The 27,170-nt window shown below is 41.7% G+C and overlaps 2 protein-coding genes across 3 annotated transcripts; one reads left to right on the top strand and one right to left on the bottom strand.

Annotated features, from left to right (window-relative positions):
* Positions 1-3,040: 3,040 nt before the first annotated feature.
* Positions 3,041-8,147, bottom strand: LOC133605641 (uncharacterized). Of its 2 annotated transcripts, XM_061958875.2 has the most exons (4): positions 7,808-8,147; positions 7,652-7,722; positions 4,501-4,803; positions 3,041-4,437 (listed from the first exon to the last, which is right to left on the bottom strand). In XM_061958875.2, the coding sequence occupies exons 1-4, from the start codon at positions 7,822-7,824 to the stop codon at positions 3,062-3,064; spliced, it is 1,767 nt and encodes a 588-aa protein (XP_061814859.1). In that variant the 5' UTR covers positions 7,825-8,147; the 3' UTR covers positions 3,041-3,061. The 2 variants fall into 2 exon arrangements, with proteins under 2 accessions (XP_061814859.1, XP_061814858.1); XM_061958874.2 differs by having other exon boundaries at positions 3,041-4,803; positions 7,808-8,125.
* Positions 8,148-12,263: 4,116 nt separating this feature from the next.
* On the top strand, positions 12,264-27,024 carry dvl2 (dishevelled segment polarity protein 2). Its single transcript, XM_061960092.2, has 15 exons — positions 12,264-12,777; positions 15,982-16,051; positions 16,834-16,994; positions 17,710-17,819; positions 17,950-18,079; positions 18,148-18,238; positions 23,230-23,299; positions 23,375-23,514; positions 23,603-23,679; positions 23,753-23,820; positions 23,907-24,041; positions 24,346-24,477; positions 24,927-25,103; positions 25,183-25,407; positions 25,483-27,024. Exons 1-15 carry the CDS (start codon positions 12,617-12,619, stop codon positions 26,052-26,054), a joined length of 2,319 nt encoding a protein of 772 aa, XP_061816076.2. The 5' UTR covers positions 12,264-12,616; the 3' UTR covers positions 26,055-27,024.
* The last annotated feature ends 146 nt before the right edge of the window (positions 27,025-27,170 follow it).

Genomic DNA, 27,170 nt, shown 5'->3' with positions numbered 1-27,170 from the left:
ACATTTCGGGAGAACATCTGCACCTTAACGCAATATAAACACAACAGAACAAATACCCAGAATTCCATGCAGCCCTGACTCTTCCGGGCTACATTATACACTCCTGCTACCACCAAACCCCGCCCCCACCCCAACCCTGCTCCCTCACACATCACCCCCCTCCCCCTCCCCCCTGTGCGTCGGTTGAGGTGAGCGGGGTTTGGTAAGGGGGGGGGGGGGTCAGGGCCGGCCCGTGGCATAGGCCGTATAGGCAAATGCTAAGGGCGCCGTCCATCAGGGGGCGCCACGCCAGTGCCACAAATGTTGGAGAAAAAAAAAAAAAAAAAAAGTTGGTACTATTATTTCTAAATACAAAAAATAATCCCACGTTAATTAAAATGCAAAGTAAAGCCTATTTAATAGAAATATTATTTGTTACAACATTACGCCCCCTCCCCCCGCACGGTGCGCCCCCTCCCTTCCCGTATCATGACTCTTTTTGGACGTCACCACATCAAAAAATCAACACAAGATGTCAAAACGGCCAAAACTGTCAGGTGCCCAGGGAAGAAAAAAAGAGAAAAGAAGAGGAGGAGAAACGAGAAAAGACAGAGGTAGCAGGTAGGTAACGTTAGCCTACATGAAATTATTTGTCTGTTACAGAATGTGATAGTAGCTGGCTTTTTAGCATTAAGCTAATGTTACATGATTCGGCAATTGCTAATCAATTAATAGCTAGTTTTCTTTTAACGTCGGCTTAATATTGTTGGAGGGGGCTAAATTGTTATGGAAAATAATAATGTAACGTTAGGTAATTACAGTACTCCCACCTTACATTCCTCAGGGACATTTGTATTAGATCTTTTAAGCAGGTGTTTTTTGTTTACATTGTTTTTGCCTTCTGGTTAGCTAATGTTTGCCCTGCAGGTAATAGTCACTTTTCCACCCCTTTATATATTAGGTATAGTTGTAAGTAAAAAAAAAAAGGTCAAAGACAAAGCTATTCAGTTTCTTGTGAGTATATACACTTCACTGCCGATGTGGGGGGGCGCCACCTAAAATCTTGCCTAGGGCGCCAGATTGGTGAGGGCCGGGCCTGGGGGGGGGGGGGGTGATGTGTGAGGGAGCAGGGTTGGGGTGGGGGCGGGGTTTGGTGGTAGCAGGAGTGTATAACGTAGCCCGGAAGAGTCAGGGCTGCATGGGATTCTGGGTATTTGTCCTGTTGTGTTTATGTTGTGTTACGGTGCAGATGTTCTCCCAAAATGTGTTTGTCATTCGTGTTTGGTGTGGGTTCACAGTGTGGCGCATTATTAGTAAGAGTGTTACATTTTTTTTTTTATACCTCCACCGTCAGTGTAACCTGTGTGGTTGTTGAGCAAGTATGCATTGCTGTCTCTTACGTGAGCAATCAGAAGCCTCATACGCCGTGTGGCTGGGCCGGCACGCCAATTGTAATGGGCGTTCAATGCTAAGACTTCACGACACGTACGAGCTAACAGTGTGAAATTCGTAGTTTCCGAGAAAAATCACCGCATGGTGCGTGTCTGAGACCCATACTTTATTACATAGCATTAAGCAAAAAAAAAAACTTTGTATGCAGTGTTATGTCATGTTAAATTTCAAAAGATTTTTGTGGCTCCCATTGTTGTCTTTAATTTGTGAAACTGGTCAAAATGGCTCTTTGACTGGTAAAGGTTGCCGACCCCTGCACTAGGCCTAGATCAGCAGCAGCACTCTGTTGACCTAAAATTGTGTTTTTGTACAATAATATATCTTTGATCATTTAGAAATCATCAGTCAGACTGTACATGCAAAAAATAAGAATTTTTTGTTAATTGCTTTTGGGGGCCCCCTGGTGGCCGCGGGGCCCTAAGCAAGCGCTTAGTACGCTTATGCCTTGGGCCGGCTCTGCTTACATAAACCTTAATGGAGGTGTTTGGATGTTTTTTAAGGGCTTTATAGGCAGAATAGTGCAGCTTCCAAAGGCTCAATTAGCCTCAATAATAAGCATATTATATACATATATATATATATATATATATATATTTGTTTATAGACCACGTTTTTCAACCAATTTTGCTCTAATTTTACACACGTTTGTCACTTCCCTGAAAATGCCAACTTGCCGATTTGACCTAACAACCTAAAATTACAATGCAGCGTTAAACAAAGCACATTTGAAGTGAATTAAAGTTCAACGTTAAAGTACCAATGATTGTCACACACACACTAGGTGGGGCGAAATGATTTTCTGCATTTGACCCATCACCCTTGATCACCCCCTGGGAGTCCAACATATGAAGTTTTAGTTAGTCAGTTTCAGTTTATTTCGAACATGCATACAATTGTAATAAAATGCATCACATATTCCCAGTTGTTTCATTACAGCACGTCCGAAAAGGAATAGGAAGAAGCAGAGCTTATTTAATCCTACCCCTTTTTAATGTCATAGTAGTTTTATCCCATTTTTTTTGTTCTGTTTGTAACAGAACAGTGAATAAATAAATGAATATACAAAAAATAAACAAATATTAAACACATAAGTATTAGACATATAAACATATACACAATCATTAAATTTTTCAAAAATAAATAGTTAAGAAATTTATGGTTCATACAGAAGATCTATGATATTATCTCTTTTTTTCTCAAAAGGTTCAATATGTTTATAATTTTTCCTCTTTGTACTTTGTGGACACTTGTAGTTTGAACAATTTCTTGAACTGAATCATTTTAGTGCTTCGATTTCCTTACTTAATCCATTCCATATTTTAATTCCACATACGGATATGTTAAAGGTATTTAGTATTTTACATGCATGCAAATGATTTATATTTGATTTTACTATTAGATTACATTTTTCTTTTGTTGAGAATAATTGTACATTTTTGGGTAGCAGTTTATAGCTCGCTTTGTTTATAATTTTAGCTGATTGCAAATGCACCAATTTCAATATTTCGTAATTGTAATATCACTGACGACATTTGGGGTGCATGTTATCATTCCTGGTGTATTCACATTATGAAACGTGTGGAATAATATTTTATTACACAACCACACATGTTCTCCATCTTTTATTGGTTCATTCTTCCTGCTGTGCATCCAGGTTATTAATTGACTTGAAGGACGTGTTAATTGTTGAAATTTGGAGGTAATGTAGTTCCAATAAATCTTCCTCCAGAGCCTCACTCCCAGTCTCCAAACTATCAGCCATGTCCAACGGCTCAGTGTCATTAAACATCTGCCATGTTGTAGTGTTGCTCTCACTCTGCATGGTTGGACCACGTGCGTCCCAGCTTGTGTTGTCTCTGCCCTGCATCAACTCCTCCAAGCTGTTTGGAAAAGATGCCGTGCCAGGCGTCTGTGTTGTTGATGTGAAGCTTTCCAATGTGACATTCCTACTTGCTGGTTTCTTGGGCCGCCTGACTATGGGCCAGTTCTCAAAAGCAGGCATTTTGAAATGTTTGAATTTGGTGTCGTTTGCATGGCCGCGAACGCCTCTCACTGTACTGCTGGTGAAAGTGCTGAGGAGCCTGGCTCTCCTCTCAGCAAGCTTCCTTGATGTGCCATTAGGCCTCAATCCTGCTCCCTTTTCAGTGATTTTGCCGCCGCCCACTGGCCTGAGAGAAGCTGATGAGACCACAAAGCCGAGTGATGGGGGTGAAAACGCTGCTCTTTGCTTTTCATTTTGCATTTCTTTGCTGTTGGACTCATTTTGCGCCTGGTTTGGAATTGTGCTCGCACTAAGATGTCTCAGTTGAGAGGGTTCCAAACCTTCAAAAATCTGTTGGACGAGAGACTTGTTCGATGACAATTTGGTGACCTCTGCTGGTTTTAAAGTGCTAAAGGGTGAAAAGCCCAAGGTTTGATTCTCTTTGTAGCCCCTGAGCAGACTGAGATCCAGGATTCTGGCTTGCTGGGACACAGTTGAGATGTTCTGCCGGCTGGACTGAAAGGCTCTTCTTTGGCTGAAACTGTATTTTGATGACAACGAGGGATAAATGTTGGTTATTTTGAATGTATGGCCTTTGTTTGCTGGAGAGAAGCCAGGAAAAGCCATAGAGGATGCCCAGTTAGCATGTTTAAAAACCAATTTATTTTCTGCAGATACAGGCTTTCTGGTGGTCATAGCATCTGACCTGAATGATTTTTTGCTGCTTGAGTGAAAATGTGCAACAGGGGGCAGTAAGCTTCCTAACGATGCACCTGTGACACCTCCAGAGATGGCAGCTAAAACTGGCAAATGTTCTTGTTCACTGTCTGATTGCACTAAATAAGGACTGTACTCTTTAACTTCTTCATCTTGCTGTCTATATGCTGGATCTTCTTGTGCACTAATTGCAACTAAAGGTGGCTGTGAGTCTTTGAAGAGAAACGACTGGAACTTCTTTGGTCTCCAAATGGCATCTCTCTCACTGGGTGAGAGCTCCTCGGTGTCCTTATGACCTCCGTGACGCCCTGCCGGAGTTGACAGCAAAGCACTCATATAGCGTCCAGATGATGTTTTCCATGTGGTTCTACCTCCTCTGCTCGTGTCCACTCTGGAAGCATCTTCAAATGCATCTTCTGTCGGGTTCCCGGAGCTCTGATGTGACGGATGCCCAGCTATGAAAGGAGCTGGTCTCCTGATGAAGGCTGGGTACATACTTTTGCTTTGTCCTCTGTGCTGAGGGCGACTGGGCAGAAGGTGGTTTGAGGATCCTAACATGTCTGCTTTGGAATCTGCACTCAAAGCTCCCTGGCTTGATTGACGTCCAGAAGAGGGCGACAGATACGCAGAATTCAATGACCTCTTCACTCCTCGGACTCTCACTGCAGGACTGGCTGGAAGAAAATGAGTTTAACTGATTATTGTTATTTTTCATTTTTGAAGATGCAAAATAATTGTCAGGCCGGAAAATTATGGGTTAGATGTAGTTATATATTTACAATTAACACATACAACTGCTGCAGAGGGCACATGATGGACTTGTGTGCTAATTTAATTTAAGTCTTATCCCATTATTCTACCTCATTATACAGCCGTCCCTCGCCACATTCTTTTTGGAGGTATATTTTTTAAGCATATTCAACAATTTTTCTGTCCTAAATTGAGCATTTTCAAGCATAAAAATGCACTGTGAAAATTACAGTATTTGACCATATTTTTTCCACAGTAAAATACTGTAATCAAAATTTGACATAACATTAGAACAAATTACTGTAAAAATTACGCTATCCTTATATTTCACCGCAATTAACTGTTACTTCACAGTACTGTGATCATTATCCTTTGTAAATCACAACAAATTACTGTAAATTCAAACTCTTACGGGGTCCCGAGACTAAATTGCACACTCGTAGAGTAGGTGGCGGTATGCTGTTAAACCAAAAGTAAATAACCCCCCTAAAAAAATCACTGCACCTAGTTTTTATTTTTATTTTAATTAACTGTATACAATTACAATTGTGAAGTTAGAGCATTTAGTTGTAGCTTTATTGTAATTAAATGTAAAACCACAGCTCTGCAATTACTGTAAAGATAATTTAAGTATATTACTGTAAATGTTACTGTGAAAGTAATATAATTAGTAGCCAGTAACGTTCTGGGAATTTACAATGAAAATGTTTCACAATGTGGCTAAATAAACTACAAATATCAATATTACACTAGTATTGGCCACAAAAAACCCCAATCAGTGAGCGGTGTTCATCGCTGATTGGCCCGGCCTCAGACAGCATTAGTATATTGGATTAAGAGAGTGTAAAAGTGACTAAAGGGTGTTATTTTAAGTCTAGAGAGCTCTCATAGTGTTGAAAAACGTATTTAGAAGGTCATAAACAAGTTTTTTATGCTTCATGAAAATATTTGATTTATAATGAATGATTCTTACTTTGTGGAAATTCATTTATCACAGTGATGTCTGGAACCAATTAACTGCGATAAATAAGGGATTATTATGAGATGGTAATTTATTTATTTTCCTTTAACATAGCACAAGCTACAGTAGGAAAGGTATTCCTACGGCCCCATTCCTATGTGGATCTCACGTGAGAGGAAGAACGGGTGTGGGGTTTGAGGAAAATGCAGTCTGATAAAATTGATGAAAAGCGCCACTCTAACTAGCAACTGACCCTGTGGTCAAAGTTGGAATAGCTGCAAAACACAATTTAAGATATTCAACACTGTACTGCCATCTGGCGGCTGAAGTAGATAGAGCCCCACCCCCAATTCGTCACGTTTCATGTGTCAGACAAACCTTGACAGATGGGGCCATATAAATTCCCTTCCTACTTTACTCTACACCAATTACTAAGTTCGGGATGCACTGTGACATTTCAGGTTAAACCTAATATTTGTAGGTGAACTTAAGTTGGCCTTCTCTAAACTTTTGAATGTCCAATATTCAATGTTTCAAAAATGCATGCACAACTTTCTGTTCTCTAACAAGGAGCTGAACAGGTGTGTGGTCCATAAATGGACCAATATATGTCCTGCTTCAATTAGATTAAGTATTTAAACAGTCCTCTAACCATTGTTGGGCTGCCAAAAAATTCAGTTTCACAGCTGTGGTCTGGTACACAGCTGTAATACACTTTTCCATCACTTGTGGCAGTAATGACAACATCAAACTAACACATGAAGTCTGGAGCTAAACTCATAGAGCAGTTTCTTCAGCTCAAATATGACTAAAGTGGTGAAGCTGTATTTTCATTTGCACTTTAATCTTATTAATAGTTTAGTTAGGATACATTATTATCATGTATTAATAATTTAGTTAAAATGTAGTTAATTTAGTGCTGTGTAATTGTATGTACATTTATTTTTTTATCAGTTTCATGAGTACCTTCTCTTGTAATCAGCTTGACATAAGCCTCCATAATGTTTGTGATTAATACATGCGTTTATATCATTTGACAAGGTGTATACTGTTAAACTATAAGTAGGTTAAATATAATTATTGAATACAATTAAAATCAAGAGTAAGATTACGAATTCAGTGTTAATATTTGCTCTGTAGTAAGAAAAAATAAAAATAAAATTGGGCCCCAAGGTCAAAAAGGTTAGTACCCCTGCTCTGGTCCTTGCTGTTCACATTTTGACTTCCTGAGACAAAAACAACACATAACTGACCAACACTACCTTGCCATTGTGTGTTTGTGAGGCTTCAAACAAGCCACTGAGCTCAGAGTGTAACAGATTGACATCAGCAGGTTCCAACAGAGATACAGATGAATAACCAGTGTGACAAAAAAAAAAATTTTTAGATTGTTGGATCACACACCTGTTGTGAGTTTTGCTGTCCAGCTCCTTGTTATATAACAGTACTTAAGTTGTGCAAAAATTAGTGAAACGATCAACAGTTGGACATTTGCATTCACAAGTTTAGCTGGGGTCACCTGTAAAAGGTTATAGTGCCTTTCATGTTCATCCGGAAAATTTCACCCGAAGCCCAACCTCCCTAACTTTTGTGAGTAGTGTACAATAAAGGTACTCCGTTTTGCTTATGAGGATATAATTTATGCACCTTTTTTTCTAAGCTATCAATCAATTGCTAGACCTTAACTCATCCTTAAAAGATGCTGGTGAAACTCGTAAATGTAACGTGTTAAGCATGTCTGAAACAAAATGATCATGATAGTTGAGGAGCTCTGTGTGGCGCCAACATATTGTGGCCTGTTTTGGGCTCACCTCTTGCAGGAGGAGAACACATGATCAATGACATGACAGCTGCACAGACCAGCACAACGACAAACAGCAGTCTGCAGATGGTGACATATAAAACACTGGAGTATTGCTGCCACTGGTGATAATGATAGAATTGCACCAACCCCCTTACAAATTTACCTGGTGGCATGTAGCATGATGAGCAACTTCCTCTGTGGTTTCTGCTGCAGTTATTTTACCTGTCAAGCAAACAAGGAGTGTCGCTGCTGTGGTGCTGCTCAGGAGTCTGATTGGAGGCAATGCTTTTCACCTGGCCTTCTTTCTGGAGTAGCTTTGCCTCTGCTGTCAGTTAAGGTATGCTCATCCGATACATCTAGTTCTAGATGTATTATTATTGGAAATACAGATTTTTAAATACAGGCTAAATCAGTTTAACTTGGATTTTGTGGAAAAAATGTCATCTGTGGTGCATTCAAAGTGCACAACGAGCCCACTTGGCTTGCATTACAATGAATATTTTTCATAAAGAAAGGAGAGTTAAATAAGATAGCCTGCATCAAAGCTGCTGTAATGTCCTGAAGAGCAAATGAAAGCTGACATGTTAAACTTCTTGCAAGATTTCTGGATCCTTGCGCTCCTAGACAGCAGAAAGGACTGGTGCTCACTTGGTCCCACCTGGCTGTCCTCCCCGTCCTCGGCCTCATCCTCCTTCTCCAGGACCCCTGAAGTCAGCAACAGATTACGGATGCTTTCAGCCACTCTTAGGCTTGTCTTGGCCCTGTCACCTCTGTAATGGGGGTGGCACCGGCAGAACGGACACACAATGACCCCACAGGCTGACCTTAAGTACAACACATTGGGGTGGCTGGAGAGGGCCAGCAGGCAGCTCTCACAGAAGCTGTGCCTACAGTCCAGCTGCAGGGGGCACCTCGGGCCTGTGTTGTACGTCCGGTAAACAAACCGCACACTCAAGTTCTGAGAGCATTCTTTCTTCTCCTATAGAGTGTGTGAAGAATAAAACACAAACCAGCTTCCTCACATTTATAACCCACACTGGGAGGAGGGAAGTACTGCATTTCCAATTTTGGTCAAAGAACCAAATTAGTCACTGCGTACATAATGTACGATGCAATTGACTTGATAGTCCATGACCACACAATCACACTATGTAGTGCTGCTAAAAATCTGCATGTAATTTCCTAAAAACATTTAATTTTTCTTATCAAATAGATCCATGTTAAAGACCTTAGAGACATGAAGAATCACCTGCATCTCTACATTGAAGCATAATGCAACGGGGATGTTTTTCAGCTAGAGAACATACTAGTCAGGATATAGAGAAAAAATAATCTTGCATGAAAACCTGCTCCTGAGCACTCTTGACCTTAGACTGGGACAACGATTCGTTAACAGCCCTACAATTTTTAGGTAAAAAAAAAAAAAATATATTATTCTATTTTAGTATAAGGTTGTCGCATTACAAAATGTGGAAAAAGTGAAACGCTGCATGACTCCCCGGATGCTCTGTAATAGCTTAGACTGTAAAGATGTTTGAAAATTCAAAGCAAATTACTGGATAATAATTGCATTACTTTCACTACAGTAATTTACAGTGAAATATCTTTACAGAAATGTATTGGAACTGCAGAGCTCTGATGATACGGTCAATTACAATTATTATTAAGTATTGTAAACTTATTGTTAATTACGCTCACGTGTTAACAGCACACCGACTGTACACAAATGTGCAACGGGGTCCACGGAGTCCCTGAATAGACAAATCAGTTTAAATTTACGGAAATTTTGTGTGATTATTACAGAGGACTACAGGATTTTACTGTGAAATAACAGTTAATTGCTGTGAAATATAAGGATATCGTAATTTTTACAGTCTTTGTAAAGTTACAGTAAATTTTGAGTCCAGAATTTTACTGTGAAACAATACTGTTAAATGCTGTGAAATCCTGGTCAAATTTGACAGTGTACTAACATTTTGGCAGACTTTCAACTCACACCTCCTGCAGAGCTTCAACTGCATCCCGAGGGAGGTGGGGAACTTTGAGTTCAAATGGGCTGGGTTCCGCCATTGCTGCTGCTGATTGGAGCTGGGGTAGCAAGGCGGTTGGTGGCTGTCCTGTCATGGCAGCAACCCCCCGAACTCGGTGGTGGACACCACAGGTAAAGGCAAGCTGAAGGAAGAGTCCAACCGAGCATGGCTCGCCTGTTGGACTCCCGAAGCAGCTGACAAGTACCGACAGGCCAAGCAAGCCACGGCCTTGGCAGTGGAAGAAGCAAAAAGTTAAGTTTGGGAGGAGTTTGGGGAGACCATGGAGCAGGATTTTCGGTCGGCCTCAAAGAGATTTTGGCAAACTATCCTAAGCCTCAGGAGGGGAAAGCAGTGCCCTGTCCACACTGAGTATAGTGGGGGAAGAAACCTGCTGACAAAGACTGGGGATATAGTTGAGTGGTGGAAGGAATACTTGGAGGATCTCCTGAATCCTAGAGACACATAGTGTCAACATAGCGTGAAAGTCTGGGGCAGTACCTCTGGATTGCCAGAAGGGGGGATCGGAGGATGTGTTGCAATTATAGAGGGATCACACTTTTCAGACTCCCGGGGAAAGTCTATTCCAGGGTGCTGGAGAAGAGAGTCCGGCGGTTAGTGGAGCCTCGGATTTAGATGGAGCAATGTGGTTTCCGTCCTCGTCGTAGCAGGACCAGATTTATACCCGCAATAGGAGTTTCCTCCGCAGAATGTCTGGGATCACCCTCAGAGATAGGGTGAGGAGCTCGGTCATCCGGGAGAGGCTCAGAGTAGAGCCGCTGCTGCTTCACATCGAGGGGAACCAGCTGAGGTGGCTCGGGCATCCATTATGGATGCCTCTGGACGCCTCTCTGGTGAGGTGTTTCGGGCATGTCAAGCTGGGAGTAGGCCTCGAGGCAGACCTAAGACACGCTGGAGGGACTATGTCTCACAGCTGGCTTGGGAACGCCTGGGTGTCCCCCCTGTGGAACTAGAAGGGGTGGGCAGGGGAGAGGGAAGTCTGGGCATCGCTGCTTAGACTGCTGCCACCGCGACCCGGACTCGGATAAGCGGCAGAAATGGATGACTTGATGGATGGACCACCCTGCAGTACCACTGCGAATCCTAAGGGGTCGCAAACTGCCTGTTGAAGACCTCTTGTATAGAGGGGCTTTCGTAATGTTGAAAAACTTTATTTAAAAATTCGTAAACAGATTGTAATGCTCTAGCTATGAAAATATTAAATTTTTCATGTCTGCTCCTGGTTTTGTAGTAGTTATATGTATTTATGAAACCTATCTTTGCTGACCTCTTGTCATTCTTGCAAAAGACATTTTAATCTAAAAAAAAAATGTCTTATTACAAAAAATATAATTAATGATAATTAAAGATTCAGGCTGGGACTTTGCGGTAATTAATTTATCACGGTTATGTCCAAAACCATTGAACAGCGATAAACGAGAAACGTAGTAAATGGTAAATGGGTTGTACTTGTATAGCGCTTTTCTATCTTTTTAAGGAACTCAAAGCGCTTTGACACTATTTCCACATTCACTCATACACACACACATTCACACACTGATGGCGGGAGCTGCCATGCAAGGCGCTAACCAGGACCCATCAGGATCAAGGGTGAAGTGTCTTGCTCAAGGACACAACGGACGTGACTAGGATGGTAGAAGGTGGGGATTGAACCAACCCTCAGATTGCTGGCACGGCCACTCTCCCAACTTCCAACTTCGCCACACTGCCCCCCCCCCCCCCCCCAGTCATGAATCAGATAATAATGCCAGTCGGTGATGTGTTATACGTCTTTATTCAAACCTGTCTGACAAGCCTGTAAATGTATTGGTACTGTCATGTATGATGTCTTTTTGCTATTTTTGTCCGTGATGTATAATGTTTATTGTCTAAATGTACGGTGAGTGAAAATTAATTTCCCCACGGGGACCGATGAATAAATCTAAAATCTAAAAATGCATCACTCTTATTTTGGGGTACTTGGATTAAAAAAATATGTTTACACAGAATACTTCACCGGAAAATGTTGTCTTGGCTTTGGCCTATAAGAACATAACACATATACAATTCTATATAAATTGGTATCCAGAAAATATTCCAGAAACAAATTACTTTAAATAATCCTGGGCGGTATAGCTCGGTTGGTAGAGCGGCCGTGCCAGCAACTTGAGGGTTGCAGGTTTGATGCCCGCTTCCGCCATCCTAGTCACTGCCGTTGTGTCCTTGGGCAAGACACTTTACCCACCTGCTGCCAGTGCCACACACACTGGTTTAAAAATGTAAATTAGATATTGGGTTTCACAATGTAAAGTTCTTTTAGTCACTTGAAAAAAGCGCTAAATAAATATAATTCACTTCACTTCACTATTTATGTGTGATAGTGAGTGTGAATGTTGTCTATCTGTGTTGGCCCTGCGATGAGGAGCCGACTTGTCTCGGGTGCACCCCGCCTTCCGCCCTAGTGAAGCTGGGGAAGGCTCCATCCCCCTCCCGCGACCACGAGAGGGACAAGCGGTAGAAAATCAATGGGTGGATGGCTACAAAACTCAGCGTTAGCATGGTTCGGGCGTACGTAAGAAGAAGGGGCGTACGTGATGACGTCACACGCCGTGGTGGCTCAGAAAAAAGTGGTGAAAACTTTTTAGAGCCCCCCCCCATCCTCCCCTCCAGCCGTATGTTTTTGTTGGGGGGGGAGTAGTAAGTTGTTCGGAGTTCGATTAGCGTCAATGTGGTTTATTTGTCTTTTTCATGTCGTTAAAATGTGACTGTTGACGCTTGCTTCCAAAACCGCTACGGGCGCTTTTAAAGAGGAGGACTTCACTCGGGAGTGGGGAAAAAAATCTGAGCAGCGACCATTGCTTCACCTCGTTAGCCAGCTAGCCTGTTAGCGGCTGCTAGCTAACTCACCTCTTGTGTGTTTGTGGGAGACAAAAGCAGCCGCGGACATGGCGGAAACTAAAATTATATATCACATTGACGAAGAAGAGACTCCGTATTTGGTGAAAATTCCCATCAGTGCCGAGAGCATAACACTGCTGGACTTTAAACAAGTATTGAACAAGCCCAACTACAAGTTCTTCTTCAAATCCATGGACCAGGACTTTGGGTGAGTTTTCCATATTAGTGGTATTCTATTCACTATGAAGATTTGAAGGCTTTGTATCAATCGGCATTCATTTGATACCATGAAAAAGTCATTTTTGAGAAATTACTTTTTTCAAGCCAGGGTGTGTTTTGAACCAAGCCTGTAATGTGATCAGGGAAAATTGGAAAGTGAAGCTGGACGTGAATGCATCCAGCATGGTGGCTTTCAATCAGCATGACTAATGAGAAGATGCATGAGGGCGTGTATGTAAAAGAAGGGACATTTCTCAGCAAACATCATTACAATTCAGAAGGTGTGGCAATGACATTGGTGGGGTTTTCCCCCCACCAATCCCCCTACCCCCTCTCCTTAAATCCATCATGTTCAAATCCTTGCCTTTTCTTTTATTTTGGGATTGCAGCCAGGATTTTGTCCCCACTCCTTAACACTTTGGCATGCCAGCCAACCCCCTTTTCCCCCACTTCCTCTGCATAGAACAATCTCCTCTCCTCTATCAATTAATCTTTTTGTGCTGGCTGTTAATCCTGCCGCATAGGAATGCAATGCAATGGGCGAGACCCCTTCTTTAAACCCCAACATAGACTGTAGAAGATGCTTTGTCCCAGTGGAACCTGTGCCATGGGAGCCCCATTAGGAACCAGGACTGAAATGAAAAGGCTTTGTGAAAAAAAAAAAAAGGGTACCGGTAGTTAGACTTGACCACCCTGTTAACCAATGTGCTATTGCATTCATTTACCCTGATGACGTTTCTTTACAGCGCCATGAATATAAACTATAATTGTCAATGGTTCACACATTCTCTGTTTATTCTCTTTTAATTAGAGAATGGTGACACTTGCGCTTAGGAAATAAGTACACTTTAAAAGAGCCCTATTAAAACCAACTTTTCGTACCTGCTGGTACCTGTTGTGTATTTGGAACGTGCATAAGTCCTGAAAATTTGAAATCCAATCCCGGAGGCCATGAGTTATTGATATCTGCCCAATATCAGTGGAAAAATGAATTACAGATTATATCAATTTGCATGAAAAATCTCTGATGTAAGCGCTTTTGATCCACCAGTCGAGCAGCAAAGCTGGACAGCCAGTTAACATCTAAATGTTCTCCAATAAGCACACAAGTTTGACCTTTTGTTGTTTTTTAGTGAAGTCATTTACAAAAAGTAAACATGTTAGGCTATAGGGTACTAAGAGCTAGCAGGTAAACAATTGGTAAGCACACAATAGCACACACACTAGACATACGTAATAGGGAATGGACCAATATGGCAGTCTAAAATACCACATTTGTGAATACAAACAAATATCAAATATTATAGTTGCATATTAGTTACAGATACAAAATATCCAAAGCAGAAACATATTAGAAAGTGTCTACTAACAAATGTGTCCATATCATTTAACTTACTGCGCTATGAGCTTAATTCAATGAATGATTGTAACCACTTGGTGTCGCCAAAAACAAATTAACTTTACTTCCATCCATCCATTTTTTACCACTTGTCCACTTGATCAAGCCATTTCTAACATTCCATAATACAAACAATATAAGTATATACTAGGATTCATGCTGATATCGTATCAGATTTGTATTTGTATTAGCCAATACCCAAGGCTCCAATATCAGTATTGTATTGGAAGTCAAAAAGTTGTATAGGGACACCCATACAAAGCATGCCGTGCAGCATAATAACCTTGGCAGTGGGTTGCTTCCTCGCCCCCTTTCAGATGTGTACAACACCCAAACTAAGCACTTATTGTGCCAAATTCTCTTTCTAAGGGAATAAAAAGTCAACTTTGTGCAGCCTCATTTAAATATTTCCAGCAGAGTTACAATGACTATTTTCAAACATACCCCCTAGTCAGCTGTCCAATCAAAGCAGGAACACCCCACCACAACCCCCCCGCCCATGTAACCCAACGACGAGTGTGAAATTGTGTTTTCATTTTGCTTGGTACCAGGCCAGCTTTCGGCCACAGCGGTGTGTGTAGCGTTTATGGTCCGAGGGGGTTGCTGGTTTGGATCAGACCAGGATCAGTGCTTGGAAGCTGGGGACAGACATGGACCATTTGCGGGTTTCCACTGGGAGAAGATTTTGGAGTCTGTGGATGTTGTACTGATCGCAAGGCTGGCACTATGACCTGTTGTTGTTTCATTCATTGTTACACAAGAGATGCCGAGGGATTTAACATTACAAGGAAGAGTGGGGCAAATGGAGGGGTTGGACAAACTGTGGGTTTTAGATTATCTGACGGTGGTGAATAAGCATATTTCTGGGCTATTTTGACCTACGCTATTTCAAAGTATTAGGTACAGTATTGGGATTCAAGAACCGGATGGCATAAACATTAATTTGCTCTCAAACTATTAGTAGCATCACACTGCTCTCGGAAAGCACCAGCGGCCACAACAATCTGCTCATATATGCTAACAGCTGCTTAAAGCCAGTGGAGCTCGACCAAAACTAGCACACATTTGAGGCAGTCCGTCAGACCTTTTGTGTCCTCTTACGCCAGCCCGTCTGCCTGTGAACTGCTTTAATAATAACATTGGGTTGTAGCTGGGAAATGACATACAGATGCACGCAAATGTCTGCCAAACAAACTTTTTTTAAGTCCTTCTCGCTTTTGACGACATTGGAATTACAAGGTTAATGTTGTGTAACATTATTTGTCAATTTTCTTGAAAGCGTGTGTTGCTTAGCTGCAATGGAAGCATATTGGATTTAACTAGTAAACTGCTACTAAATCATTATGAACTAAAACTATGGCAAGGTTTCTTGTAATTATTGCAATGCATTATCTAAAAGCAACACAATTGATGAAAAAGCATACTGAGTGAGCTTCCCGGGCTGGCAAAGTTAGTGTGTCAAAATCTGCAATGGGATGGCAATCGTATCAATACATTCGTCAATAAGCTGAATACACTTATTGTATTGCTAAAGAGGGAAGTAGCATTGTTCTTTCTTCCTACTCTGGCTTCCAGCCAGCATGTATCCACTACACTGTCACCACAGTTGCAGCCTAATAAAGTTAATGCTGTTCGTTATTTGTGTGTAAGGTAGGCAGATTCCTGGCTTAACAATGTTCGGAGCTTGTTATTGACCATTCTTTTGACTTGTCTTTATTATGTGCATTAATGTTTGGTGAAGTGAGTGCCATGTTTCTGATATGATGGATTCTGTTCTGTCTGGTGTGTTTTCAGCGTGGTGAAGGAAGAAATTTCGGACGACAACACCAAGTTGCCTTGCTTCAATGGTCGAGTAGTATCATGGGTAAAAACAACTGTCAAGCAAATGCATGTCCTTATCCCAAAGTGTGCAACTGTAGTGTTGTTTCTACGATGTTCAATAAGTAAAATACCAAATTGTTAAAAAAAGAAATGTAAAATGTAAGACTCTTTTGGAACATTTTAAATACTTTTTACAAGGTCCAATTTAAAAAAAAAGTAACTTTTAAAAAGAGACAAAATCTTGTGACTGGACTTGGCCCGGTTTAGCAGGTTTGAGGCTCTAGCATCTGTTAAGTGCATAAGAATGAAGGAGAGCATTAAAGCGAGGAGACCTAGAGGGAGCGATATGTGATCTGCACGCCAAGAAGGGTGGAGGGATCCCAGAAGACATGTGCTTCATGGTCGCACAGCCATTACTGTGAATGTGTGTGTGAGTTGAGGGGTAATTGGAGAGAGGGGCTGAAGTGGCTGTTAAACTCCTTTCAGTTGCATTGTTTAGTGAAGGAATGTACTATGCATATTACAAGGGTTAGAAACTGTTTGAATAGTGTTTTATTGTAACCCTACTTTTAATATGGAAAGCTTGTGTTATACAGGATAATGATAGTATGTTTGTTGGTTTAACAGGAAAGGATACATGTTCAGTATAGGATAGTGTTTCAATGATCCCGTGAGACAACTGTGTGAAAAGAGAGCAGTGTTGCCATGTCAAAATAGTTGACATCTTACCCCCTTGTGCCTCTTCTAGTCTCCATTTGTTTGTACTTTTTATTTTCCTCTACAGCTCACGCTGCCCCACGAAATGTTTGCCTCTGTTTTTGTCAGCTGGTGTCTTCAGATGCCCCAGCAGCAGATCCTGCCTCTCCAGTGGCACTTCCCCCGGTGGAGCAGGCGTCCACCCAGCCTTCACCCCCTCCGCCGCCGCTGCCACCCCCACCCGCAGAAAGAACCGGTGGCATCGGAGACTCCAGGCCTCCCTCTTTTCAGTAATCATTCACTTTCTCATTAATTCAAAATCCATCACCCTGTCAGTAACATTTACTGTAAAAGCGGTGCAATCTACTGTAACCACGATAATGTATAATTTTACCTGGCTGTCATGCACTTCCACTATCGGGTTGCTACACGAAGAGCTTATTTGAACCTGATAGCAACAGTTACCGCCCTTATTAACATGACCAGCTTGGGAACATTTCTTTTCTCTAAGCATCAGGCCTGGATTAAATGAAGTTGCTATAAACAATGTTTTGTTTTATTTTATGCTGTTTAACACTATTACATTAATTGAAACTTTTAAAATCCAAACTACAAATCTCTCTGTTTCAAGTAACAGCCAAAAGCTTTTTAAGTTCTGACTTATTAGCCCATTGGAATGTACAGTGTTACTTTTCAACATGACTGCATTCATAGCTTTTTTCTTCTCCTTTTTGGATCACTTTCTGTCTTCTGTGGCTGAAGGAAGGTGGCCTTGCAGTGTTAATGTATTCGCTGTCAAATTATGCCATTTCTTTTTAAAACTTTACTGAATTTACGGGCTGCGGGCTAATGAAGTTAGTATGCTAAACTGTTGCGTACCCAAAACATAACTTACAATTCTCTCAAAATGGATCTTCAATGAATGAAGTTGGCGGACCAAAGATCTTGTCTGTAAACATTTTAAACTATGCGGTGAGCCCAACTTTTCTTTTGCTTCTCTTGCAGTCCTAATGCGACGGGCAGCGTGGAGACTTTAGATGAGCAGACAGAAACAGAATCAGTAGTTTCCTTCAGGAGAGAGAGGCCTCGACACCGAGAGAGCATAGAGCAACACGGTGAGCTATCAAGATGTGGCACGCCGCCATCTTCCTTGTGATATAATCAAGGAATGGCATGAAGGCAGAACTGAGGCTGAGCTGTAAAAAGAGCAAAGCTGAAAATCTCCCATGGTTTCTCTGATTTTAGGTCCTCGGATAAATGGCCAGAGCCGTCTGGAGCGCCACCTGGCAGGATACGAGAGTTCCAGCACGATGATGAGCAGCGAGCTGGAGACAACCAGCTTTTGTGACTCTGAAGAAGATGACACCATGAGCAGGTGAGGTCACAACTTTTGGTCATCTTATTTTGGACTCAATTAAAATATGTTTTTATTTCTTTATGCAGGTTCAGCAGTGCAACAGAGCAGAGTACGGCCTCAAGACTTTTGAAACGACATAGACGACGCAGGAAACAGCGCCCCCCTCGTCTGGAGAGGGTATGCACATACTGCTTGTTAGTCTGATGTTCAGTGATACCTCTGTTTTAATAATAATCTGTTCCAAAAGGTCTGAAGACCCAAAGGTACACATGCCGAAGTAACTTTCCCATTAGAAATAATGTAAATCTAATTAGTCTGTTCCAGACAAACAAATATATGAGCACTAAACACATTTTATAACAATTATAGTTTTACATGTAGAAAACGATTCAAAAATATATCAATAATGAATGACAAGGAAAAATCACCATGAAACATAATTTTTTCTTTTTATTAAAGACTCTTGATGGCGATGAGCGGCGACAGAGGAGGGTTAAGGAGAGCCACACTGATGTCACCTTTGTAGTTATTTATTGAATTCAATAGTGTTTCTCACCTTCCTTTTATGATTATTGGTACTCCTGTTGTATCCAGGAATGCCAACTTTGTGCCAACACAACTTTGTTTGAGGGTGAGCATTACAGCACAACATGTCACACTGTTGTTGCTCTGCAACCCTACAGCAGTATGCTACAACTCTGTTTTCTCTGGCTTCACTCACGGTGGGTTATTTTGCAACCATACTCGGTAAATAAAAGCAGAGAGACTGAGGCACCAACACATTGGATGCCTTGTTTGGCCTCCTAATTCCGCAGACTGATACCCGGGCAGGTGAACTAGTTTATTACGCTCAATGTTTGGCTGTACAATAACAGAGAGCGCATACAAAAATTGGGACAAACCTTTGGCGAAAATTGAGCCAATAAGCGATTCATACCAGGGTCTCCCCCAGATTGCCAATTGCTGGGTTACAATCACGTGACCTACAGACCCTTCGGGGTTTCAGGTGAAGGGCAAAAGTCCCATTAGACTACTGTTTTTACAGGCATCGGTGCAGATTTGGGCATATTTTGAAAGTTTTAGAGGCAAGTATACAGGCTATCATGAAAAATATTGAAATGGAATGGAGTAGATTTCTACGCTCTTAAGAAAAGTAATTTTCTAAATCTTTAAACCAGGGGTGTCCAAACTAGTGCATTGCCCGCGAGACGCCATGAATGCAATAAACAATCTGGCCTGCGGGGTGTTTCCAAATTAAATGTTTAATATCTAACAATCTTATTGCTGCAAATAACTGCCATCTTGTGGAAAATGTAAGTAATGCAGGTCAATGACCATTAAGTGTGATTTTGAAGCAAATACATCACAGCCTTTACTTCTATGACCCAATACTAACAGCCTTCCCTACTCATGGTGCCAAAAAATAAAAATGCAACCACATAGTCACACATAACACAACCTGCTTACTGAACTTTGTGGATGTTACAAAAGAAATGTCCACGCACCTTAAAACATTCCTTAATAAACCCTTAAAGTAATTAAATGACCGCCAAAACATTTTTATTACCGGCACACCTTGAAAATACGTTTTTAAATTTTTTACTTGAAAACAAATTTAAGTAATATAATATATTGTAGCCCCCAGAAGAAATTACACAACTTCCGACGCGAGTTCTTACTTTTGTTACCAATCTTATGATTACAAACAGCACAATTCCAATAGGTTTTACTTCCCGTGTACACACTTTCATCTCCGTGAGTCTGCGCTTCCCCGCCGGACACACAACAGCACCTTCTCATTCTCCGCCAATCACCTTTCAGGGAAAGACGGTCTGTTTGCAAACATGCGAAAAACTAACATAAAATCCAAACCACACGAACATAAAACATTACCATAAGCTGTTTTTTACAGTATGAATATATATATATACGGTATATATATATATATATATATATATATATTTCTTAATTAGATTATCCAAAAAATAGGCCTGTTTCATGAGGGGTTCCCTCAATCATCAGGAGATTTTTAAAAATACATATATATATATATATATATATATATATATATATATATATATAGCCTATTATTTGTGATGCACTCTTTTTTACTTTTATTTTCAATCATATGCTAACAGACCCAATTCCAACACGTATTTCCTCTCGTGCACACAAGTCTGTCTCCGTGCTTCACCCCCAGACACACAACAATACTTCCTCATTCTCCACCAATCCACTTTCAGGCACGGTATGTTCCCAATCAGAGGAACTCTGAACAACAATAACACATGAACATAAACATTAACACCAGTGTGTCGTTACAGTATGAATGTAGCCTATTATTTGTGCATTATTGACTTGTGATACACAGAAAATTTGGCTGCGGAAAAAAGACTGATCAGTGAGATCATCAGTCGAAACCAGCTGTTGTGATGACGTAAATAAGACACACATGATTGTCTGGAGTGGAGGCAGCATGTCTGTGATGTGGATGTACTTTTATTGTATCCGAGATATACCAGCAGACAAAGAACTAGAAAATGTGCAATGTGCAAATATTGTGGCGGCTTGTCAGGACTAGAGAAAGGCTTGAGCAGCAGCGCAAAGCAGGCGGACTGTCCTGTGCAGGATTATACCGAGTACTGTGTATCCCTACTGTTTACTACTGCAGTATCTTGTAGCAGACATTTCCACCATGTTTGATCGAGGTAATATATGCTGACAACTGTCATTTTGTTGATATCTATAATTGTGTTTACTAGAGATTCAACGGTACAGATCACCCACGCTATGGTCTGGTTATAAAGCCACGGTTTTGCTTATTTTTTGGTAAGTTTTCTGTAGGCAAGTCGTTTTCCGACTGTAGGGACTTTTTGGAGTTCCTATAACCTTTTCAGTCCCCGGGCCGTTTTTCCATCATGTTCCAACATATGGGAACTAGGGACTACAGCCCTCAGATACTATAACCATCTTAGCCCCTACTCTGAGTCAGGGTCTAAACTGAGTCCCATAGAAACTAATATACAAACCCCGTTTCCATATGAGTTGGGAAATTGTGTTAGATGTAAATATAAACGGAATACAATGATTTGCAAATCCTTTTCAACCCATATTCAATTGAATGCACTACAAAGACAAGATATTTGATGTTCAAACTCATAAACTTTATTTTTTTTTTGCAAATAATAAACTTAGAATTTCATGGCTGCAACACGTGCCAAAGTAGTTGGGAAAGGGCATGTTCACCACTGTGTTACATGGCCTTTCCTTTTAACAACACTCAGTAAACGTTTGGGAACTGAGGAGACACATTTTTTAAGCTTCTCAGGTGGAATTCTTTCCCATTCTTGCTTGATGTACAGCTTAAGTTGTTCAACAGTCCGGGGGTCTTTGTTGGAGTATTTTAGGCTTCATAATGCGCCACACATTTTCAATGGGAGACAAGTCTGGACTACAGGCAGGCCAGTCTAGTACCCGCACTCTTTTACTATGAAGCCACGTTGATGTAACACGTGGTTTGGCATTGTCTTGCTGAAATAAGCAGGGGCGTCCATGGTAACGTTGCTTGGATGGCAACACATGTTGCTCCAAAAACTGTATGTACCTTTCAGCATTAATGGCGCCTTCACAGATGTGTAAGTTACCCATGTCTTGGGCACTAATAAACCCCCATACCATCACAGATGCTGGCTTTTCAACTTTGCGCCTATAACAATCCGGATGGTTCTTTTCCTCTTTGGTCCGGAGGACACGACGTCCACAGTTTCCAAAAACAATTTGAAATGTGGACTCGTCAGACCACAGAACACTTTTCCACTTTGTATCAGTCCATCTTAGATGAGCTCAGGCCCAGCGAAGCCGACGGCGTTTTTGGGTGTTTTTGATAAACGGTTTTCGCCTTGCATAGGAGAGTTTTAACTTGTACTTACAGATGTAAAGACCAACTGTAGTTACTGACAGTGGGTTTCTGAAGTGTTCCTGAGCCCATGTGGTGATATCCTTTACACACTGATGTCGCTTGTTGATGCAGTACAGCCTGAGGGATCGAAGGTCACAGGCTTAGCTGATTACGTGCAGTGATTTCTCCAGATTCTCTGAACCCTTTGATGATATTACAGACTGCAGATGGTGAAATCCCTAAATTCCTTGCAATAGCTGGTTGAGAAAGGCTTTTCTTAAACTGTTCAACAATTTGCTCATGCATTTGTTGACAAAGTGGAGACCTTCGCCCCATCCTTGTTTGTGAATGACTGAGCATTTCATGGAATCTACTTTTATACCCAATCATGGCACCCACCTGTTCCCAATTTGCCTGTTCATCTGTGGAATGTTCCAAATAAGTGTTTGATGAGCATTCCTCAACTTTATCAGTATTTATTGCCACCTTTCCCAACTTCTTTGTCACATGTTGCTGGCATCAAATTCTAAAGTTAATGATTATTTGCAAAAAAAAAAAATGTTTATCAGTTTGAACATCAAATATGTTGTCTTTGTAGCATATTCAACTGAATATGGGTTGAAAATGATTTGCAAATCATTGTATTTCGTTTATATTTACATCTAACACAATTTCCCAACTCGTATGGAAACAGGGTTTGTACATAGGTGATTGGTTGAACGCGCTTCTCTTAGCCACAACACTGACGCGCCATTTTTAAAAAGTCCCACAGAGTTGTTTAGGAGATTGCAACAGGAAAAATGGACACATCCAGCGATAAATGGACCGACGACGAGGTAAAAAAAAAGCCTCAAACCCTCACTACTTTTGCCGCAACTTTAAAAAAATCTACAGCAAAAACAGACATTTTACGCTGCAAAAAACCTACAAAATCCTGTAGGATTTGTAGATGAAATGAGCAGTACAATGTTAGTGTAAGGTTTGAAGTAGCCAATGGCTGAGCGTGTATTCCTACTCATAATCATAGTACTCATTCTAGAACACCTATACATTTTACAATTTAAATGTTTTTTTAAGTGCGAGAGGCATTTAAAATAAGAATTTTTTTAGATTTTAATAAGTGCCTAGGGTTTTAGAACATATCCGAAGGAATTACGAAGATCTGCTGTCCTTTCTTAAAATTTTGTTTAAATCCTTAATGCTGCCTGTAAATTGAGTATAATCTCAAAGGGCATCAAATAGGATCTAAAGATGTATTTTCCTGTTTTAGGCTTCTTCCTTTAGCAGTGTGACAGACTCCACCATGTCCTTGAACATCATCACCGTCACTCTAAACATGGGTGTGTACCGGTAGACTGTATTTCAGTACATACGGCTGCAGGCACATGTGATTAAGTCGGTTTTCCACAATGCAGAGAAGTACAATTTCCTGGGCATCAGCATTGTGGGCCAAAGCAATGAAAGGGGTGATGGTGGCATCTACATTGGCTCCATCATGAAGGGGGGAGCAGTTGCTGCGGACGGACGCATTGAACCTGGCGACATGCTGTTGCAGGTGAGGAGAGCTCCAGATAACTTAATGCTTGATGTCCTTCTTTGCAGTTAATCGGTTTTAACAATTGCGTTGACAACTTGTCAACAAGGTCAACGACATCAACTTTGAGAATATGAGCAATGACGACGCGGTGCGAGTGCTGAGAGAGATTGTGCATAAGCCGGGGTGAGTTAACTCTGAGGTCACTTGATCGATGCTTAAGATCAGCGAGATGAACGCTCTCTCCTTTGTATGCTAGGCCCATCATCCTCACTGTGGCCAAGTGCTGGGACCCCTCTCCTCAAGGTTACTTTACCCTACCGCGTAGTAAGTGCCAAAAATATATTATTGTTATTGTTGTATTGCATTTTGAAGGTTTTTTTAAACTGTGCTCTTTCTTTTCTGTGGTGCAGATGAACCCATCCGCCCCATTGACCCAGCAGCATGGGTCAGCCACTCTGTAGCCATGACTGGCGCCTACCCTGTCTTCCCAGGCAGCTCTTCCCTCAGCACCATCACCTCCTCCTCCTCGGTCACCGAGACTGAACGTGAGAATATTTTTGCTTCCGTGTCCTTGAATAGTCTCTGTTTGTGTATATCACTCCAATCTTCTTACAAACGTCTGATCTTCTATCTTTTTTTCTAGCCGCTATCTTGCGTCGCTGTAAATTATTTTCTGTTCCATGGCATCGGCACAAGATCATATTTCACATCTGTCTTTCTGCTTTTGTCACTGCTCTTATGTGAGATGATATATGGATTCTGCTGCCTTGCTCCCTTTTGGTCTTTTTTTACTCAATTTATATTTTATTTCTGGCCTCCGTCCTAATGATCTCTTCAATCTATCCTCAGGTTTTGATGACTTCAATTTGTCACTACACTCTGACATGGCGTCCGTCGCCAAGGCCATGGCCTCACCAGAGTCGGGTCTAGAAGTGAGAGATCGCATGTGGCTCAAAATCACCATACCCAACGCTTTCCTAGGTAAACAAAATGCAGTTTGCTAACCTCTGCTTCACATGACTTCACAGGGCAGGCATTATGTTCCTGGAATTAAAAGTGTGATTTGTGGGCTGGCAGGGGTAGGGAAAACGGAACGAATTTTTGACTGTTTGTCTTGAATAAAAACAGCTGTTAAATTAGAATCACCTGCAACTGAATCATTGGAATAATGAAATACATTTGTATAATAGATTTTATACTATTTTCTTTTAAATAACATGTCTGCAGTTGCACTCAACGTTTGTGGGATTCTCAAATCAATGTTCTATGTGTTAGCTGATACAAGTAATGGTATTGTTTTGAGTGTACTGCTTTGCAAAACAGGCATTATTACACTTAACAGGCAATACCATTTTGTTAAAAGCAATGTGTGTGTGTGTTTCAACTGCTAAATTACATTTTCATTTACGCTGCATATATTGTGTGTCTAGGCTCTGATGTGGTGGAGTGGCTGTTCCACCACATTGAGGGATTCCAGGACCGCCGTGAAGCAAGGAAGTATGCCAGCAATCTGCTGAAGGCTGGCTTCATTCGTCACACGGTCAACAAGATCACCTTCTCGGAACAATGCTATTACGTTTTTGGAGATTTAAGTGACTGTGAAAATTGTAAGTAACTTGTGCATACTGACTTGGAGGAAAACATCTGGTTTTCATGTCAAACATATGTTCTTCGTCTTCCACACAGACATGGCCAACCTGTCCCTGAACGATAACGATGGCTCCAGCGGGGCCTCAGACCAAGACACTTTGGCACCCCTGCCCCTTCCAGGAGCCTCACCGTGGCCTATGATGCACACGTTCCCTTATCAGCCCTACCCCACCCACCCATTTTCTAGCCAGCCACCTCCATACCATGAGCTGACCAGCTACAGCTATGCCCCCGGAAGCACTGGCAGCCAGCACAGTGAAGGTGTCATCATCAGCCTGACTGACAATGTAAAAAGTATTGTGGTTATTTGTGTCCAACACCGTTGTCTGTCCCCAGGGAGCCGAAGCAGTGGCTCAACGAGAAGTGAAGGTGAACGACGACGCAGCAGCAGCAAAGGGCCCGGCAGCACTGTGGGCGGAGGGGAAAAATCTCCCTGTGGCGGGGTTGGGGAAGGCGGAGGGGGTGATTCCCGTTCCGGTAGTGGCAGCGAATCAGAATACTCCACCCGCAGCAGTTTGAGGCGGGGACATGGGTCAGCTGCCCCCAGTGAGCACAGCCACGCCTCTTCCCAACGTTCACATCATCATCATCATCGCATGCCCCAGGCCCCCCACATGTCACCCTACCCTCCAGGTATTCTACCTTACAACCCCATGATGGTAATGATGGTACCGCAGCACGCACACCCAGCCATGGCCGCAGCTCATGCTCTTCCGCACGCACAGCAGTTGCCCACAGCCCCCTTGCACCCGGCCCTGCCCCCGCCCCTTTCTTCAACTTCTGGCGGACCTCCTGGTGCTCCGCCCACTCGTGACCTGGGCTCTGTGCCCCCAGAACTGACTGCTTCACGCCAGTCCTTCCACTTGGCCATGGGTAATCCCAGTGAGTTTTTTGTGGATGTCATGTAGTGCCGCTAACATTAATAAGGATCTGGTGGTAGCTTTTTGTGCTCCTTACAAGGGCCTATTGGATCTCGGGCACTTGATACAAATTTGGTGAGAACAGGGTTACATATTGACAAAATAAGATATGAAAGCAGTCAATGCGGGAAGGAATGTCCTTTTCCGGGGATCTTACCAGCTTCCATATCTAATGTATGAAATGACCAGTGTCATATCATGTAACCTGACTTGTGTGTGCGTCTTCTGGACAGTACTCATTTTCCCTTCTTTGTTTCTTTATCTAAAAGCAAGCTGGAGCTGATCCGGGTCTCTTGTTTGCATTCCCCACACAAAAATTGTTTAGGAAGAGAGGGTGGGATACATTCATAGGTGACTCAATCCAGGAAGCAAACAGCTATTTAACACTAAAGGGTACCAGGTAGGCAGATACGAACTTATAGATCTGTCAGTATATATTCAGTAGCTCCACAGAGCCTTTTAAGTGCCTTACTTTGTGCATTTTTATTGACACACTCCAGGTACATATGGCATCTCTCGTCTTTAAAAGAGTTGTTTACGGCATTGTTTGACAACAAACTTTATTCCTAGTAGGTTATTCATATGTACAATAACAGTACACAACACAGAGCTCAAATGTGAAGCACGAACCGCTACAAAAGATTGTGTTTAGTGAGATAATGCTGAAAGCGGTACTTTTTTGGGTCTCAGCTGTGGTCCAAACCCCCAGATTTATTTTTCTTATTTTATGTTACTGACTCGCATTATTCACACATTTCATTTTTTGTAGGAGTGACCATATAAATCATGTATAATCAAACTATCAAGGTGCTAAATGAAGTCCTCTTAAGTAAGATGGTTATGGCTCATTGATTTCATATTGCCACCTTTTTATCTGAAGAAAATAAACAACATTGATGTTCACAAATTTGTTTCTCCACACGTTTTGACATCATTAGCTTTCTTGCTAATAAATTGAGTGACGTAATATCTACAAATGGTATGATTTTTACACCACTGTTGGCCCTGCGATGAGGGGCGACTTGTCCAGGGTGTACCCCGCCTTCCGCCCGATTGTAGCTGAGATAGGCTCCAGCGCCCCCCGAGACCCCAAAGGGAATAAGC

The sequence above is a fragment of the Nerophis lumbriciformis genome, linkage group LG05 (genome assembly GCF_033978685.3).
Source record: "Nerophis lumbriciformis linkage group LG05, RoL_Nlum_v2.1, whole genome shotgun sequence".
Taxonomy (NCBI): domain Eukaryota; kingdom Metazoa; phylum Chordata; class Actinopteri; order Syngnathiformes; family Syngnathidae; genus Nerophis; species Nerophis lumbriciformis.
The sequence above is the reverse complement of the archived record's forward strand: the minus strand, read 5'-3'. Positions and strand labels throughout refer to the sequence as shown.

Coding starts and splice junctions, on each gene's coding strand:
- LOC133605641 (XM_061958874.2), bottom strand. Junction 4,804..7,651: donor GTGTTCTCCTCCTGCAAGAG/GTGAGCCCAAAA, acceptor ATTTTCTTCCAG/CCAGTCCTGCAGTGAGAGTC.
- dvl2 (XM_061960092.2), top strand. CDS start 12,617: ATGGCGGAAACTAAAATTATATATCACATTGACGAAGAAGAGACTCCG. Junction 16,995..17,709: donor TCCAGGCCTCCCTCTTTTCA/GTAATCATTCAC, acceptor CTTCTCTTGCAG/TCCTAATGCGACGGGCAGCG. Junction 17,820..17,949: donor AGAGAGCATAGAGCAACACG/GTGAGCTATCAA, acceptor CTCTGATTTTAG/GTCCTCGGATAAATGGCCAG.